The 20,178-nt window shown below is 43.2% G+C and overlaps 1 protein-coding gene across 1 annotated transcript in view; it reads right to left on the bottom strand.

Moving 5' to 3' along the window:
- The window catches only part of CTNNA1 (catenin alpha 1), a gene marked incomplete in the record, with an annotated part of 2,307,982 nt that overhangs the window by 585,822 nt on the left and 1,701,982 nt on the right, over nucleotides 1–20,178 (bottom strand). Inside the window, 1 exon segment of the mRNA XM_044069565.1 lies at nucleotides 12,569–12,720. Coding sequence (XP_043925500.1) covers nucleotides 12,569–12,720 — 152 coding nt within the window.

Here is a 20,178-nt window from a genome sequence, read left to right as displayed (position 1 = left end):
CAGTCATTACATGTGGGTCATCTGCTTGCAGTAGCCCTCAGTCAGCCTGATTAACAAAGTCTTGGGTCCTGCGTCAGTTGCTGTCCCTTCTTCCATGACATCAGGGTATACAAAATGCAGCCAACACCATTACTTCAGTTTTTCTTGCCCCAGATGTCAAGTGCCCCCCCTAATGGGAAGCAATCAAATATATAAATACAAGGATATACCTCCAACAAAAAAGCAAATACACCAAAAAGCTTTTAGAGCATAGTAAGTGAGAGTAGATGTATAGCCAAAAGAAGCAAGGGGCTGGTGGGAGGTTAGCCAGGACTGCAACAGTGAATACTCTTGAACATCTACATTTATGGTAATTGTACACAACTGTACTATGTTCTTCATGTTTCACTGTTGCAGTCATTACATTTGGGTAGATTCCCAAAGCTAAGGTTGGGAGGAGGAATTTAAATAGAACTAGGACCAGCTATAAGGCCCTGCAAGACTGCAGTGGCAAACCCAGTTCTGGATTTAGAGAAAATCGGCAAATGATTATGCTTGGGGAAAGTATGTACTGAACACCAGGTAGGAGCTTCTAGGATGTCCCTAGTAGGGACGCCCCTGAGAAAGGCTGTAGAGGTAGATGCAGCCCTGGTTGAGTGGGGTCTGATGCCCTGTGGGATAGGTTTTACATGGTGCTTACAGCAGAAATGAATGCAGTGGCCTATCCATTTTGAAATGGTTTGCTTTGAAATAGCTTTCCCCTCTGTCCCTGCAGCAAATGCCACCAGCAGTTGTTCAGATTTCCTTTGAGGTTTAGTCCTGTCCAAGTAGAATCTAAGCTGTCTGTGCACATCTAAAGAGTGCAGTATTCGTTCCCCTTTGTTTTGTGGGTTAGGAAAGAAAGCAGGTAAATGAATGGACTAATAAAGAGCCACACTGGATACCACCTTGGGCAAGGAGGAGGGATTGGCTCTGAGGGACACCCTGTCCACATGAAAGATGATGAAAGGTTCCACTGCCATAAGGGCCTGTAATTTAGATACCCTTCTTGCAGAAGTGATTGCTAAAAGGAAAGCTGTTTTCCAGGAAAGACATTTTAAATCTGCAGTAGCAGCTGGCTTGAAAGAAGGAAGAGTGAGTTTCTCCAAGACAAAGTTAAGATCACAGGCTGGAGTTGGAGCTCTCCTGGGTGGCCTTAAATTTTTGGCCCCTCTGAGAAACTGCTTGAGCAGTGGGTGAGAGAAGAGGGGAGGCTCTGTGCTATAATGAGCTGAAATGGCTGAGGCATGAATTTTGATGGAGGAAAAAGACAAGCCCTTATGAAGCAACTCAGTCAAGTATTGTAGAATCTGAGGTAAATTGGGCACTGCTGCGTTCATTCCTTGAGATTGGTTCCAGGCACAGAATCTTTTCCATTTTGCAGCATAAGATTTTCTAGTACTAGGCCTCCTTGCCTCTAAAATGATATCCATCACTGATTTACTGAGGGATGGTAAAGGAGAGATTAGGTAATTAGCCAGGCTGCTATGATCAGGGTTTGCAGCTGAGGGTGCAGAATCTGGTTCTCTTGCTGAGACAACAAGGAAGGAGTCTCAGGCAGGTGCCATGGGGCCAAGAGTGACACACTGCGCAAGAGTGGGTACCAGAGTTGGCAAGGCCAGTCTGGTGCAATTAAAATAGTCCTTGGCTTGTCCTGTTTGATCTTTAGTAGTACCCTGGAGAGCAGAGGAGGAAAGGCATAAACTGATAGTTTTTTCCAGCTGAAGGATACAGCATCCACTTTCCAAGCTAGCTTGTGGGAAATCCTTGTGCAAAATGTGTCCAGTTGATGGTGCTGGAGGGAGGCAAACAGGTCTACATCTGGGCTCCCCCCATTTGCGTGTCAACATGTTGAAAATCCTTGGTTCCCAGTTTCCACTCGTGTGGGTCCTTGAGGTTTCTGCTTAGTCTGTCTGCCAGTGTATTTAGTTTTCCTGGCAGGAATTGGCTTGTAGATTCACTTGGTAGCTCAAGGCTGTGTTCCACAATGCCATGGCTAATCTGCAGAGGGGGTAGGAATGTGTACCCCCCCTGCTTGCTTATGTACCACATGATAGTGGTGTTGTCCGTCTTTACCATTAGTTAAACAAGAAGAATGTGGTTCTTGAAGGCTGTGAGAGCATTCTGTGCAGCTAACATTTCCTTTTGATTTATGTGCAGGTGCATTTGACTTGGGTTCCAATTGCCCTGACTGCACTTCCCTGCCAGGTGAGCCCCCATGCATAGTCTGATGTGTCTGTTAAGATTTGGGCGGCAGGGGGTAATGTGAATGGTAGTCCCCTGTTTTGGGGGCAGGCCTCTGCCAACCAAAGGAACTCTAGGCGTAGGCAATGTATGACAGGAATCCTTGCTTCTAGATCCTGTGAATGTTGACACCATAGGCTTTTGAGATACCATTGTAGTTTCCTCATATGCAGCCTTGCATATGGAATTAGAAGAATGCAGGAGGCCATGAACCCCAAGGCTTGCAGTATTTGCCTTGCAGATAAGCTGGGTTTTTGTTGTCACTTGTTTGAAGTAAGTTGTCAAATGAATCTGTTTCTCTGGCATGAGGAAAGCCATCTGGGAAATTGTATTCAAGCTTGCTCCCAGGAATATAATTTGATGACAGGGTACCAGGTAGGATTTCTTTTCATTTACGGTGAACCCCAGACAAGTCAGTACCCTTTGAACAAAGACCAGATGACTCAAAAGAATGTCCTTGCTTTCTGCCTGAATTAGACAATCGTCCAGTTATGGGTACATTTGAATATTTCTTTGCCTGCAAAATGCAATGACTGGAGCTAGGTACTTTGCGAATACCCTGGGTGCAGTAGATAAGCCAAAGGGCAGTGCAGAGAACTGATGGTGCATGCAGCCTGCTTTGAAGTGTAGGTATCTTCTGCAAGACTCCCTGATAGGGATGTGCAGGTATGCTTCTTTTAAGTCTAGTGTTGCCAACCATGCATCCTTGCCTGGGCATAGGAAGCAGCTGGTGAAGAGTCAGCATTTTGAATTTTGGAATCACCAGAAAGGTGTTTAGAATAGCAAGGTCCAGGATAGAACGCCAATTATTGCCTTTTCTGGGTACCAGGAAAAGTCTAGCATAGAAACCTTGTCCCTTTTCCTCTTCTGGTACCAACTGAATAGCCCCCATGCTTGATAGACCACTTGATTTTTGGCCTCTGCCCAGTAGATCTGGCTACCCGCTTGGTGTTGGTAAGGTGTGAAAGTATAATCTGTATGCTTGGGACACTATTTAAAACCCATTTGTCCTGGGTAATGAGTGCCCAGGTTTTTGGCCTGCAGACCAATCTTTCCAACTAAAGGAGCATTCAGTTGGGAAGTGCTTGGAAGTTTTAAAAGCACGTCATTGAGACCGTTTTCCATGGGAGGGGGGGGTCTTACTACTCTCTGACTTGGGTGTGGAAACCCCCCACTGCTTAGTCTTGTGACCCCCTGGGACTGAAACCTGGGGTTTCTGCTGTGTCTGGGTTTGGCTTGAGGAGACCTGGAAGGGGCTGGAAAGGACCAATTAACAGTGTGCATAGATTTAGCTTCATCTTCCATCTTTTTAAGAACTTCCTCAGCCTTGTTGCCAAACAGACGGTCCTGATTTAAGGGAGCATCCAACAATTTAGCTTTAACATGTTCAGGCAAAGATTGTTCCTTAAGCCAAGCATGCCTTCTGAGCACAGACCCAGTAACAACAGCCCTGCAACACGCCTCTAATGAATCACATCCACATTGCAAAGTATGTTTTCCAACCTGTTCAGCAGAATGCATTAAATTCTGTAATTGTTTATTTTCCGCACAGTCAGGAATCATTATTTTCTGTTTAAGCAATCCAATAACATGTTGCTGATACTTTAACATATGAAACTGGCAGTTTAAAGCCCTAATGGCCAAGGTTGCACAAGTGTAAACTTTCTTACCCCATCTATCTAGCGCCCTGGAGTCTCTATCAGAAGGGGTAGGATTTTTAGCAGCAGAAGCCTTAATACCCTTAGGCCCCTGTGAAATAGTCTCTGGATCCGCAATAGGATTTTTAAAAAGGAACTTGTGAGAATCAGGAACCCTGAAATATCTGTCAGGTTTTCTGGGAGTAGGAGGCAAAGAATCAGGTGTCAAACTAGATTCCGAAAAAGCATCATCAATAATGTCTAGTACAGGAGGAATTGCTAAAGGCCTTTTGCAGAGGCAGGAGTAAGAAATCCCTAAGCCTCTTTTATGACCCAGAAAAATTCTGGCTTTCCCAGTGGAAATGCTCCCTTAGAGTATATGTAAGGTTTAACCAAAAGAAAAATCCTCTGAAGGGGAAGCAGAGGGAATAGAATCCTCTGCATCAGAATCCTCATAAGTAGATAAGGGCAATTCCAGACCATCAGAAGAATCAGGAAAATCAGAATCCTGGTCAGAAGATTTATAAACAACTTCAGTCATAGGTCTCTTAGAAGGGGGAGGTTGGCTTGCCCTGATTAGAGTTATAAGATTCTTCAGCCATTCTTATCATTTGGTTTTAGGCATAGAGGCCTGAGCATGCGGCCTGGACGTCGTTTTTTTAGGCATGGTTCGAGATTTAGGCCTAAATGAAGGAGACGTTGGTTTAATATGCAAGTCCGTAGGCCTGAGGACACCCTCAGAAGCCAGTGCCTGCACAGCGGCTCCGGACCCATCCAAGGAAGAGACATTCACAGGTTCCATAGTTGAAGCATCTCGCGGCATACCGGACTCCGAATGGGTCTCAGTAGCCTGTGAATCAGAAGTAGCAGGTATCAGGGGCTACTAAAGCGCCTCACTGAGTACCGGCGACTGGCTTAGGAGAAGCGTCGTCGGCAGTTTTGGACCTAGGCGGCCTGTCTCTGTCTTATCTTTGCGTTTTTTCGAAATCCCGGTAGTCAGATGGCTAACAGACGACATTTCTGGATAATTAAACCGAGAACCGAAATATTTAGAGGCAAAAACATACAGACAACTGATAGTGCGCTGATTAAATAAAGCACAAAACTGACAGCAAGGTACGCCGTGGTCTGGGCCTAAGCAAGGAATACAGTACGAGTGAAAATCTTTATGAGGTATTTGCTTTCCACAAGTAATGCAATTATTAACTTTTACTGACATCAGTAAGGAGCAAGAAAAGGTTTCCCCAATGGGGCACTTAGCTTTAGTTGAAGACTTCGGTTCTGAAACTCAAAAACAAAAATTTCAGGAGTCGGCCGACTGGCACTTACAAACTGCTTCTGCTTCGGGCACCGTATGGCAAGAAAGACTGCTGTAGTGGCGTCAGCTGCATGTTTTATACGCCTGACGTCATGGAAGAAGGGACAGCAACCGACGCTGGACCCAAGACTTTGTTAATCAGGCCGACTGAGGGCTACTGCAAGCAGATAATCCAAATGTAATGACTGCAATAGTGAAACACGGAGAACATCCACAATATCCATAGCTACCCTCTGAAATGGCTCCTCAATCACAAGGCAAAGGTATCAAAGAAGCTCTTAACTTGTCTCCTGCCTTGCCTACCTTGTGGCACTGCTCACAGGTCCTGCAGTACCCTGTTACATCTCTGGAAATTCCAGGCAAATAGAAGTTTTGCATAACACGCCTCTTTGTATGTTTTATGCCCATATGACCTACAAAGGGAATATCATGGGCTATGGCTAGAAGCGCCAGACGGTAAGCTCTAGGCACTACCAACTGCTGTACTCTCTCACCTTCTAGCCCTCCCTCAGGGGTCCACACTCTGTACAGTAAACCCTTTGTTCCAGTATAGAGATTTCCCCTTCCCTTGAGAATCAGGTGCCTCCCTAGCTACCTGCCTCAGGCCTTGCAATGTAGGGTCATGAGAGCTGAGCCTGTCTCAAGTCTCTCCTTGTAACCCTTCCCAGCTCCCCTTCCACATGAAGTCTGGCATCCTCTGACAGCGGTGCCTCACTGTCAGCCTGGGTACTACTACTCACCTCTACCTTTGCAGTTACCCTGTCCAAGGAAACATCAGTACCCACAAGCAGCTGTGGCTCACCTTCAGTCTCACTGCTACAGCATAGCTCCCTCCTTGAAGTAACCACCTCAGCAGTCCTGGCTGCAAGTATGCAGTCTGTCTGGGTCTCCCCCAGGCTACCAGACCCACATGCTTGTCTCCTAGCCTCACTGCATTTAACTGCATAAGTACATAGTACTGCCTCATCCAAATCCTTCACTCTCAGGACATCTGCATGATGGAAGTTCTATACCCCTGTTGTCTTGAGACAACCCACTGATGGCATTTTGTCTTTCCCACTTACTGGCTCCCTCACCTTTAGTTCCCCACCTTGCCTCCGTGGACACCTGCATGCCACATGGCCCCACTGGTTACATTCAAAACATTTAACCCTAGCTCCTGGATGTGTACCTGGACTAGTGGCTTCCCCTGCTACTGGCAGAGTCTGTTGGGGCAGTCTGTGCTGCCAACCATGGGTTCATTTAGTCCCATGAGCAGTACTGGGGGTCCCTTTCCTGTACAGGAATGTCCTGCTTGCTAGGTATAGGTCCCCCTTCTTCCCCAACTCCTCTGAAGTAGCACACTGTCAATCAGCTAATCAGATCCTCTTGTCCTCAGGCAAAGTGCTAAGGGCTTGCTCCCTTACCAAAAGGTCTACCAGCCCTTCAAAAGTGGTGACCTGACATCCACTCACCCAGCTATGAAAATAAGTGCTCAATTCAGCAACATATTCACATACATTTTCATCTGCCTTGCGTCTATGCTCACAAAACCTTTTCCTATACATTTCAGGTGTTAGCTTAAAACATTCCAACAAGTGTCTTAACAGCAGTATAATCAAAACAGTCAGTGTCATGCATTTTTGCTAAAGTTGTTACAGCTTTACCATGGAGTAAGGGGGTCAGAAACTGTACCCAGAGCCCTTGGTCAACTTCATACTGTTTACATACCCACTCAAACATATGAATGAAGCTATCAAAATTATCCCCCTCTTTAAACTGTGGAAGAAATTTACTGACCTTTTGTGCTTCTGGGGTCCAGTTACTACCTTCCCCATTACCTCCATGACTCTAGTGAAGAGTCAGCATTTCCCTCTCATGCCTCCTCTGCCGTTCATTTTCCTCAGCTTGTAGACTCCTCACTTTCTCCGCTGCTTCTATTTCCATACACCTAGCCTCCAACTCAAGTCTCTCTAGCTCCAGCTGGATTTTTAAGTCCACTGCAGAAAGGTTGAGCTGTCCATTCTCAGAGGATATTGCATCTCCACTGTCAGTCTGATTGCCCTCCAGGCTGCTGTTTTCTGATGCAGCTGTAACCAATGCTGCAATCAGGTCTGCTTTAGTCAGGTTTCCATGCACCAGTTCCCTAGCCTGGCACATCTCTGCCAGCTGGCTCACTGTCAGCTTTCCATACTCTTCTGCTGACATACTACCTGCTCACCCTGACCAACACTAAGCTAAAAAAGAAATAAAACAATTGTGATCTGAACTCTGAGTATACACTGCGTGGCTGTTTTAGAGTACAAAACACTTTTAGAGATCACTGTACATAAGCTACAGGAATTCACTCTACCCACACCTCTACAATGCAATTAGTATGTGAAGTAGATCCCACCACTGCCAAACACTTGTGATGACCATGCCCTGGCCCAGCAATCAAGGAGCCACAATCCTCACCACTAACACCAGGGAGGTAGTCTCCTAGAAGAGAGGAAAGGATACCTATAATACACACAGTAAACTACAATTTCCCTTAAGTGCACACAGAGATCACAGTCAGTCTGGGGATGGTTGCTCCCTTGCTCACCAGGTCCCCAAGTAAGACTCCCCACTGGCACAGCTATATGGTCCAGGTCTCAGCCTAGTTAAGCAAGCTAAAACCTCCAGTACCCTCTGTCCAATCAGTGCTTCGTGTCCCTGCCAAGTAGCTGACACAACACACACACTGAGATAAGTATTTATACAACTTCACAGACACTCCAGGGAAAAGCTGACAGATTCTCCAGCTGTGCCCCTTTACCCAGTAATTACTGCCACCAGCCAACTAATAATATCAGCTACTAAAAGGCCCTTAAAAGGGTGTCCAATAATTACTGTGCAATATTATAATCCAATGGTAGTATGACTAACAGTCAAGGCTTACTTTAGAGTGGCCTATTACAATAACCTCTATAAATATACAATGTACTCTAGGGATTATTTCTACACAAACCAGCCACAGGTAGAAGGTTTTAAAAATATTTAATAATAAATAATTAAAACACAAGACAAAACTATGACACCACAGAGATCTAAGAGTTCCGGGATCACACAGAAACTTAAAATAATACAGTAGGACAGGTCTGATTTCAAAGAAAAATACCTAATTAATCTTTACTAGCTAACTATTCCTACAAGACATCACAGTGCTAAAACTTACATGTGAGCATAAGGCAGAGTGCGGAGTTAGATATCCAAAGTCAAAAATGCTTCCAGTCTCTTGTGAGAAATAGTATTTAAACATTACTAACAAACATGTCTCTAAGGCAGGCTCAAATCACCATCATTCTCCTTAGTACTGTACAGGTTGCTCAGAGGTGATCTGTGTCGCACCTACAAGACAATCTTGGACCCAGCCCTTCTAGAGATGCTCCATAGCCATAAGTCTAATTCCTCGCGCATTACCCACTCAAAAGGCCTGAATCTAATATGAGACCAACAAAACCTGCTGGAGAGACAGGTCTGTCCCCCACAGTGGCTGTCCTGCCTCTGGAATATACTTCCCATACACGTCAGAGTACCTCGCTGACCCTCTTCAAGCGCAACCATGACGAGGGGATGGGAAACCACAAATTTGTCCCAGGGATTCCACCTGTGTCCCTCACTGACAGGGGGACAGGTGCTGACTAAGGTTTCTTTTTGGGGATAAACTCTTGGCTAGGCTTGTAAGGACCCAGGGCCATTTAGCCTAGTAATCTCCTATGATCCTATTCAGTGTGGCTGTTTTCTCCTTAAGGATCTGTATCCAAAAATCCCACTCCCTCTTATATACTGAATTTCCCCCCTGCTTCATCATCCCTTCCCACTTCCAAATGTAGCTTTCTGCTTCTTATGTATATGGGCCTTAACTGTGTAGCACTAAAATATCCATTCAAATCAGGTAACCCTAATCCACTTTGTTCTACTGGAAGGATCAAAATATCCCAATTGATACTTGTCCTTTCACCTCCAGATAAAATACTTCAACTCTATTAATTACTGCCCACAATTTCTTCTCTGGCTGATAAAAATATGCCTGACCCGTATATAAACATTTTTGCTACTTTTATCTTTCTATATTCATATACAGGAGATGCCAGTTTCTCAATTTTTGTATCATGTTTTGTTTAGTCTCTTCCCTCATATCCTTAGCCTTTTTAACCCACACTCCTAAATAATTCATGTTATTGTGGCCCTTAAATACAACTCAATTCATGTGCGTGTTACATAGTGTACAGCTACAGCCTATGTTTTATCTTCATTCATTTTATGTTCCAAAAAACACAAAACTATCTCAAGATGTTCCACAACACTGAGATGTCCTCCTCTGGTTTTATCAAGTAAAAACTATTGTCTGCAAATAAAGCCAACTTTACTTGATTACCATAGGTTCATAGGTGTTTACTAGGCTAACGACCACAAGGGCCTTTTTTAAGCCTAGCCATGCATCCCAAATCTCTGACAAGTTCTGATAACCTTTATAAGTGTAAGCATGGGGCTGGGAGATGAACCATTTACAGGTTACCTGTTTGCATCAGAGACATAGGTGCCAAAACAGGGATGAATTTCCGGTTTCCCATCCAATTGTCCAAGTTGCACTTGAATTGGATTATGGAGAAACTCTGCTTCACATGGATGGGGAGCCTGTTCCATACACAGGGTAGTCTCTGGGATACATGCCTCTCTCTCCAGCAGGTCTTATTTACATCACAGGCAAGGTTTAAGTCTTTATAACTGGTAAATTCTGGTACTGTTTGTTTTGTGGATAATTACCCATTACATCCTTGAAATTTCTAAGTCCCTTATTTTCTTTGCCAATAACTAGGAAATGGAACACCCCCTGCCTGGTTCCTCTCTTCAGACTAGTCAGAAAGGAACCCTCTCCACTTTAACTTTTTCCCTCTGATCGTTCATATATTCTCCTAATTAACCTTATCAGGATCATCAGGGAACACAAATGCTTCCACTGCCATACTCAAACTCCCAGCTTACTCTGCCAAATGCTTTCCCATGAAGACATACCAACAGCAGCAGCATTTGATTACACTCTTCTTCCTTCTGGATTATCATTGTTCTGTAAATGTTGTCAAATTTTTGCCTCCCCTCCACAAAACCACACTGATCCATATCTATGAATTTTCGCAAAACCTTTTCCATTCTTTTAGCTATTGTAGACAAACACTTTATAATCATGGTTTAAAACTGAAATGGGCTTATAAGAAGCTGGGTCGGATGTGTTTTTACCTTCTTTAGGTATTACATCCATCACAGCTTTCTTCCAGGATGCTGATGTCTACCCCATTCTTTTACAATATGATTAAACAAAACCTTTCAGATCTTCATTAACTTTCTTCCCTCCTAGCTTCCAAATTTCCACAATACCACCACCTATTCCCAGATACTTTAACACAGGTTGACTGCACATCACCATTTTTATCTCATCTCCTCCTAACTGTTAATTGTTGAGCCTCATCTACCTCTGACTTTGGCACACTTAAATTTTCCATAAATACTTCCCATTGCTGTTCTTGAGTTCCACATTTCTCTGCTTTATACAAATGTTCATAAAATTTCCAAAATATCTTTATGGTCCAGAGAGGTCTTCATCCCACTATATTTCTTCTCTTAATAGACCTATTCTCCACTTTGGGATGTACCTATTCAAACATCTTAAAATGTATTTGTTGGTCAGGTTAGAGCACTGACTTTACTTGACCATTTCCAGGCTCGGAGAAAGGATACAAACTTTTCAGTCACATGAAAAGAAAAAAAAAAAAAAAACACAACCAGACTGAAATATTCCAAAAGATCACTGACAATCATGGCATCAGATTAGGCAATCTAAGCTACCCTAACATATGAAAGGTCCTATTTCCATTTTATAGACTCCTGTTTAACTTCAACCTCCTGCACCTTCACAGAACTAACAGTCAAATAAATATTAATTCTAAGTATATTAATCAGTGTTGCAGGATTAACATACAAACAAAGCAATTTATCTACCTTCAAAACCAGCCTAGATTGACTAGATGGGAAATTGTGCATTTATGCTAGGGATAAATGGCAACTATCTTAATCAGACGTAACTGGCACGCTCATATTAGTAGCTACGTGAACTAGTTTCCTAACCATAAACTTAGTATGAACCTATGACCAAGTCCCATCTATGCAGTTAGCTAACAAGTAAATAATCGGGGAACATGTACAGTGACATTAAACTAAACATTATTTTGCTAATGTTAAATGTTGTATTAAACTCTCCTGCAATCTGAGATAGAGCCAAATGAGAGAAACATTCAAGGAAGCTATGAGATGTAACATTTGATACAAGTAGATTGGTAATTGTCAAGCTACAAGTGTACTCGTTTACTTGGCTTTACGGCAATTTACATTTACTCTCACATTCTCATTGCCAAAGGGATCACCACCACAGCCTAGCAAGACATTTCTTGTTGCTAATATCCTGTTACTGCTTACTCAGATAAAGTGTGTATACTACTTATTTAGTTGTTCCCTGTGACCAATCATGCTTAAGTCTGACACTGATGTATAGTCTTAATGGCACAGTGGCACAGCAGATAGTGTTGTCACCTCAAAGCAAGAGGTTCCCTGGTTCGATTTTCAGCTGTGGTACTTCATGTGGAGTCTGCATGCCCTCCCTGTTTCCACATGGGTTTCCTCTGGATGGCTCCAGTTTAATCCCACATTCCAAAAGGTAAGCAATAGTTGGATATGACACACTACATTGGTCATAGGTGCGACTGTGTGTGCAAATGCGTGGTGTGGAAGAACTACAGTGGCGCAGATAGCCATCCGACGGTGTAAACCTTGGCCCTAGATGACTGTCGCTATTGAAGTGAGACCCTGATCGGACCCAATGTGCAAAAATGGGAAAAAGGGGTTGTGGATGGATGGCTGAATATAGCCTTAATGTTCCATATCTGATTAAATACATTCTAGTGGCACAGAATAATATGCTACCACTAGTCTAATATGCTGCCAGCATATCAGTTTGTTGACTATGCATTACCGTACCATAGTTTATCTGGTCCGTTTCACAGCATCCATGTCTAATTAAACTGTCCACATATGAAGTCATGAGTTACACATACTGCACTTGTAAAAAAAAATTTAGAGAGACCCTATTTACATGAACAGTAAGTTATAAGATCTCTAACACCAAGTCATTAGTTCTACGACTGTACACTGATAAACCACACACACAAAATAGCACAGCATGTCATCTGAAAAAAACTGCCAGACTTACAAAAATGCTTTTAAATTATTTTTAAAAATTACTTTCAGATTAATTTACCAGTAAGATGCAAACTGAGGAAAAATACGAAATTCTCACCCGAATCATGAGCACTGCCTTTCTGATGTCACGAATGCCATCATACACCAGTCGTGATGCATCAATGAATTCGTTTTCATCAACAGGTTCAGAAGGATCGACACTCAAAGCTTCCACTGCTCTTTCAATTTGTTCCGTAAAACGAGGCATCACTAGTCAATTGGAAACACACATGAAACATTTATGATATACCTAGTTACAATGGCAACAATCTGACAAGTTTCACAAGTTTACAGCTGAATGTCTGAAGTCTTTTCATGCCAACTTGCAACATCCTGTACATTAAAGAAATGGGTAAAAGGTGATCTTCAAACCAAAAATTAAACTAGAATTCCAAAAGAGGTATATATCAAGCCAGAAATGTTGTCAAAGCAACATAAAATATTTTAAAGCACAAGCTTGTGAGCAAAGCACAGTGATTTTTTTTTCTTCTGAATGAACCAAGGGTAAGCTGCAAATTTAATTACCTTTCCCTTGAGATAGTACAACTTCAGAATAAAAATGTAAAATGGGAAGTGCAAGGGTTTTAAATATTTTGCTCACTTTTTTTATTCAGCAATTAAAGCATCTGGTACATATGGTCTGGCAGGCTGTTATATGAAAGCCTATTTCTGTTAAACTCAAAAAATTTAACAGTTAGCATTACAACAGATTCAGATGGGGTATGATGACAATGCATACACTACACACAGAAATAGCATATGGCCATTCAATAAAGGCTTGCTTTGTGACGCATGAAAATCACAGAACTGTTAAGGCTAGGAAAGGCACAAAATGCATATGTACAAATCAAAGGGGAGTGTTTGATAGTTTCAAAGGCTTTAAACACACCAGTAGACGGGCAGCAGCTGTCTTGCACTCAACATAACAGCACCCATCCCACACTCTGAATGAAATTATGGTAAGCAAACTGTACAAGCCTTGCAAGGGCCTTATCTGAAATCCTTAAAGTAATAAGGCCTCTAATGCGCCATGGTTTCTGGAAACACCTTTGTGAACCAAGACAACTGCTTGCTTTTAAACATCTGGCTTTACTCATTTCTGCAGTCTAGTGTTTGCAACCCTTCTGACTCAGTAGTAGCAGAATGGTGCAACTGTTGTGAAGGTACAGTGCACAAATGACCAAATTAAAAGTAAAACTAGGCAAAAATGGGCAAACTGCAGCAGTATCAGAGAAAACAATTGCAGAACAGATTTCAGACATCTTCAGAATCCCTGATGAGAGTCTAAAACTGAAGAATGACAAAGTACTTCTAATATGCATACTCAAAAAGCAATCTTTCCACAACTCAATAGGACAAGTCATGTTACTATTTTGTAAATAAAGCAAAATGTAAATTTTACTGTGCTTCTTTATGTACTCTTGATCCCAATAACCAACTGATAACTATACATCTTCTAGTCATAAAGCCACTTCTGCACCTTTCCAAATCTGGAAACAGTGCACATGCTTACAAGTATTGTAGTGATGATGCTACCGGAGTGCCAATGCTGACAAACTGCTTTGTTATGGGTCATTACACATGTACCCCAACATGAGTACAACTGGGAATCCAGCAAGGAGGGCTATAATAGCAGCAACCACTGAATACAAGTGGCCCATGATATTATACAATATAAATTTAGCATAACTGCATCACTTCCCCCACAAGATTTATAAGGTACAGAAACAGGTAGCTTGCCAAAACAAGTGCGCTTATCCATTTTGTAACAAAGTGAAACATTTACCAGGAAAAGGTGCCTGATCAAAAGCTGGCCATCCTCAGTTACAATGTGGAGCCCATGTTAAAAATGCATTAAGACAAATACACTAGAATCAGATACAGATTAAACAACTCCACCCTCAAAATCCAATGTAACTGACCTCACCCCATAGTTTTTTCACCCTATCTCACCAGGGTGCTGTCTACTACCCAGAAACCCTTTATTTTTCACTGCTACAACTCATGAAGGTGCTGCATCGTATTCACATCGTCTCAAATTAATTAATCTCAATTCCAATAATAAAGGAACAACCAGTTACTGGAACTCATTCACTACATGTCTTCTGCCACCAACACCCAGGTTCCTTTAACCTGCTCCTAAATCCATCACCCGTGTGGTTCCCACACTTTACTTGGTCAATATATCCCACCTTCAGGCAGACCCTCCTCTACAAGGAAGACAGACTCTTGGCTATCTGACCTGCATCATCCTTTTTCACATATGAGGGAAGCAGTGCGTTAAGCAGGTGAGTCACAACTATTTGAATGCAATTCTTTATGTGCCTACACATCATGGAGCTGGCTTGTAATGATGGACTGAGCACGTGTTTGCATGTTCAGTAAGGTGTCAGGCAGCACCTGTTGTATAATGTACAGCCTTATATACCTGCTGAAAATCTACATGGGTTCCACCAAAGTGATAACACCATGAGTGATCCTTTCACCAACACAGCATGCCATTTATTGGTTATTCCAGCCTTCCCTACTGTGTGGAGCTAGCTTGGACTCAAAAAAAAAAAAAAAAAAAAAAAAATTTCAAGTCTTTTCAGGTCAGGGACTTGGAGTCTTGTCTCCAAGACATTCGCAACAAACAAAGCCTGCAAAACGTCCAAGACTGGTGGATTAGCAATATGTTTGAGTCATCTTGGGGGGGGGGGGGAGGGTCCAGAGGCCATGTGGACTTGTCAATGGAAATGCTCTCTCATGAGGGAGAGCATGCCCAAAAGACAGGTCCTTCTAAAAGACAGACACCAGGGAATCCTCACCATCTGAGTTATAAGCTAAAGGTGAGGACATCTGGAATGTGTAGACCAAATCCTATCCATTTTTAGGACCTGACGAATTAGTCTTCCAAAACTGTAGCGGCTTTGCACTCTTCTACTCACAGAGTCTGACTCTAGATACAGAGACCATAGCTGAATAAGGCTGCAAACTCTGCAAAATTAGGGGGAAAGCAGACAGCTTAGTCCAATCCCAACAAGGACAACTGGAGACTCACCAAGAGGCAGGTTTTCCATGCTACAGTTCCAGAGTGGGTCTTTGGAACCAAAGTGGGGATGTCCATGATTTCAGACTTCTGAGAAGAAGCATGGACATATTCCTCTACAAGGAAGGGTAGCCCACCCTCCACTTCCTCTTGTACAATCCTCCTCAATCAACTAATGTTCAGGGGCAGATGTCTTTACTTTGGTCCAATGATATGCTAACTGGTGGATGGCATACTGACCTCCAAAGGGGCTGGGAGGCCTCAGCCAAGGTAAATGTTAGGTCCAGGAACTGGTCAAGTGCCTCCAGAATACTAGCATCCAGGGATCTCCAGAAGGGTTGTCAGACTGCCTGGAGCACTCATCTTACATTCTACTTTCTAGAGGACCTGTACATTAGACTATTAATTCCGATGATATGATGTATTTTGGCAAGCAGACTGCAAACCTTTGTTCAAGTAGGCTTAGATGGCAATGTTGCGCACACAGTCTTGGGTTCGAACTTAACAGATTTCACAAACAATAATGCTATGCTCCAAAAAGAGTCAAAACACACATGGACCTTGAGTGTCTTTGAAAGAAGTTTGCCTTTCACAAGCACAACACCTTCATATCAGTGGAAGATACAAAGGCAACAGCAAGAAAAATGCACCACAAATACAGCAAATATAAGTCTCAAACAAAAAATGTATCTACTTACTTTCCTAAGTTGTGACAGTCAGACTGACTGAAAACTTCTTTGCATACAATATATGTGGCAACAAAAAACTAACTATGGCCACTCCTGCACAAAGAATGTGGAGACTTCTACGGGAAAGGTGAAGTCAGCCTAGCCGGAGAAGGGTGTTCTGTTCAGAAAGTCTGACTGGAAGTTGAACCTCAGCCTTTGGCAGAGTTCCAGAAGGTAATGAATGTGACAGTGAACCACACAAGGAAGACAGTGACTAACAGAAAAGTACAGTTTTGTACCTACCATAAATGTAGATGTCCGAACTGGATAGCATCTGCAGTCATAACAAATGGGTTGTCCTGTCGTCAGGCAGCCCTTCGGTCGGCCGGATTCCAAAGTCTGGGTCCGGCTTCGGCTGATGTCGCACTTCACCCGACGTCATCTCTGCTGGTCTTCGGGTATAAAGGCATCAGCCGACGCCATTTTCCTCAGTGTTTCTTGCCCCAGATGCCAGTTGCCCTCTTGGAAGGCTAAATTTTGGATAAATGCCAATGTTTCCAAAAAGGCAAACACAAAAAATAAGCATGTATGTACATATATACAAACAAATACACCATAAGAGACTCCCCCCCAGCTAGCTATTAGGAGGGTAAATACCCTAGGAGTACCACAGAGGGGAAGGAGGGTGGGTAATCCTGACTGCAGATGCTATCCAGTTCGGACATCTACATTTATGGTAGGTACAAAACTGTACTATGTCCTTCATGGATGCATCTGCAGTCATAACAAATGGGTAGAATACCATAGCCAAACTAGGGGTGGAGGAAGAAAAGATTATGGTGTAGTCAGGATCCCTTGCAGTACAGCAGTAGCAAACCCTGCTCGGGATCTAGAGTATAGAGGTAAATTATAATGCTTGGCAAATGTATGCACGGAGGTCCAAGTAGCCGCCTCAATAATGTCCTTGGTTGTCACTCCTCGTAAGAAAGCTGTGGTAGTGGCTGTAGCCCTTGTAGAACGAGGTCTTATGTTCTGTGGAATTGGTTTTCCATGGTAGGAGTAACAGAATCTTATGCAATTTCCTATCCATTTGGAGATTGTCTGTTTGGAAATTGCTTTTCCTTCCCTTCCTGTTGCATAGGCTACTAAAAGCTGGTCAGTTTTTCTGTTACTTTTGGTTCTGTCCAGGTATTAGCGTAACTGTCTATGTACATCCAAGGTATGCAGCAGTCTTTCCCCCCTGTTTTGTGGATTGGGAAAAAAGGTAGGTAGGTGGATTGCCTGGTTTAAAGACACTCTGGATACCACCTTAGGCATAAATGTAGGATTAGTTCTCATGGACACCCTATCTTGATGGAAGATTAGGAAGGGGTGCACTGCCATTAAGGCCTGTAGTTCCGAAACCCTCCTTGCTGAGGTAATTGCCAGTAGGAAAGCAGTTTTCCATGACAGGTGTTGCAGATCTGCTGTTGCTGCTGGTTCAAACGGAGGGAGTGTCAACTTTTCTAGCACAAAGTTCAAGTCCCATGCTGGTAATGGTGGTTTCCTAGGAGGTTTTACATTCTTGATCCCTCTGAGGAACTGCCTGAGTAGAGGATGCGAAAAGACAGGTGGATCGAAGCTGTATTCTGCTGAAATAGCTGATGCATGTATCTTGATGGAGGAATAGGACAGGCCTGTATGTAGAAGCTCTGCCAAGCACTCCAGAATGTTAGCAATATCTATGTTCGACACATCTTTTCCTTTTTCAGTACTCCAAATGACAAACCTTTTCCATTTTCCTGCATAGTTCCTTCCTGTTGAAGGTCTGCGGGCTTCAAGGATAATGTCTTTAACCCTTTGGGAAAGGTCTGGGTTAGTTGCTGCTATGTGATGCTCCAGGCCGTCAGTTGCAAGGTTTTTAGGTTTGGATGCATGATGTTGTAGTTGTTCTGAGTTAACATCAAAGGCATCAGGGGTATTGACCACATTCTCTCCCGAGACATGCTCCTCAGCAATGGGTACCAGTGTTGTCTTGGCCAATTCGGAGCTATCAGGATTATCCTTGGACGTTCCTCTTTGATTTTCAGTAGTACCTTGTGCATCAAGGGAAAAGGTGGAAATGCATATGCTGTTAGGCCTTTCCAGCTGAAGGATAGAGAGTCCACCTTCCATGCAAGTGGGTGGAATGTCCTTGTGCAGAATTTTTTGAGCTGGTGATTGAGTGGGGAAGCGAATAGATCTATTTGTGGCATTCCCCATTTCTTTGTGATGGCCTTGAAGATGTCCGGGTGTAGCATCCATTCGTGAGCATCCGAGGTGGTTCTGCTTAACATGTCTGCTAGGGTGTTCTCTTTTCCCGGCACAAATATTGCCTGTAACTGGATGTTGTAGCTGAGAGCCAGATTCCAAAGGTCCAAAGTCATTCTGCATAGGGGGTATGAATGAGTGCCTCCCTGTTTGTTGATGTACCACATGACTGTGGTGTTGTCTGTCCTTATCATCAAATGGCCTTCTTTGAGGAATGGTCTGAATTTTTGGATTGCCAGTTTTACTGCCAGCATTTCTTTTTGGTTTATGTGCAGGTGCAGCTGGTCTTGAGTCCACAATCCTTGTATGCATTTGTCCAGCATGTGCGGTCCCCATCCTAGGTCTGAGGCGTCCGTTGTGATGGTTTGGCTTGCTCGAAAGTTGTGGAAGGGTAAGCCTGGGTTTGCCTGGCATGCTTGAGCCCACCATAGGAACTCCTGTTTTAGGCATGGGATTAGTGGGATTTCTGTTTCTAAGCTGTGCCTGTGCTGAGACCATAAATTCTTTAGGTACCACTGTAGCTTTCTCATATGCAGTCTGGCATGTGGGACCAAGATTATGCATGATGCCATGAAGTCCAAGGCCTGCAGAACTTTTCTTGCTGTTAGTTTGTTCTGCTTTGTTAATGCCAAGAAGTAAAGAGGGAGATCTTTTTGTTTTTCTGCAGTTAGGAATGCCATTTGTTTTACTGTGTCCAATTCCGCGCCCAAAAATGTTCTTGTTTGGGATGGTATCAGCCTTGACTTTTGTAAATTGACTGTGTATCCCAGGGCTTGTAGCAAGTAAATGACTCTTTGTAAATCTGTTGTCAGCTTGCTTTTGTTGTCCGCTTGTAACAGGCAGTGGTCCAGGTATGGGTAAATTTGGATTCCCTGTAGTCTGCAGTGAGCGATTACTGATGCCAGGCATTTTGTGAATACTCTGGGTGCAGTAGATAAGCCAAAAGGCAATGCTGAGAATTGATAATGCTCTGATCCTGCAAGAAATCTAAGGTATCTTCTGCAATTTGGTCGAATGGGGACGTGCAGGTATGCCTCCTTGAGATCTAGAGTTACCAGCCAACACTCCTTGCCCAGCATGGGAAGAAGTTGCTGTAGGGTCAGCATTTTGAATTTCGGGACAATGATGTATGTGTTTAAGACGGACAGGTCGAGAATAGGTCTCCAACTTTTCTCTTTTCTTGGTACTAGGAAGAGTCTGGAGTAGAATCCTTTGCCCTGTTCTGTTATTGGTACTCTTTCCACAGCTCTCATCTTTGTTAATTCCGCTATCTGCTGTAGAGCTTTTATTTTTTGATTTGGAGGTAGGTTTGGCATTCCTCTTTTTACTGGTAAGGTGTGGAAGTGGAACCGGTAGCCTTGGTCTATGGTTTGCAAAATCCACTTGTCTTTTGTGATATAGTGCCAATTTTTCGAAAATAAGGCTAACTTTCCGCCTAAAGGTGCTGCTATTTGCTCCCTGGTAGGCAGTGTCAGGGCCAAGTCACTGTGATTGTCCTGTTGCAGTGGCAGTGGTTGTGTCTATGCCTCGGTTATTGCCTTGCCACTGTATGTTGTGGTAAGTGCAGAAAAGTCCTAAGCCTTTTTCTTGAATCTGAAAAATCTTGTCCCTGCCATTGGAATTGTTCTCTCATGGCATGTAAGGTTTCCCCAAAGGAAAATTCCTCTGGTGGAGAGGCAGCTG

The sequence above is a fragment of the Protopterus annectens genome, chromosome 4.part0, assembly GCF_019279795.1.
Source record: "Protopterus annectens isolate FY-2018-M chromosome 4.part0, PAN1.0, whole genome shotgun sequence".
Classification (NCBI taxonomy): Eukaryota; Metazoa; Chordata; order Ceratodontiformes; family Protopteridae; genus Protopterus; species Protopterus annectens.
Note: the sequence above shows the minus strand (reverse complement) of the source record. Positions and strands in the feature narration are given on the sequence as shown.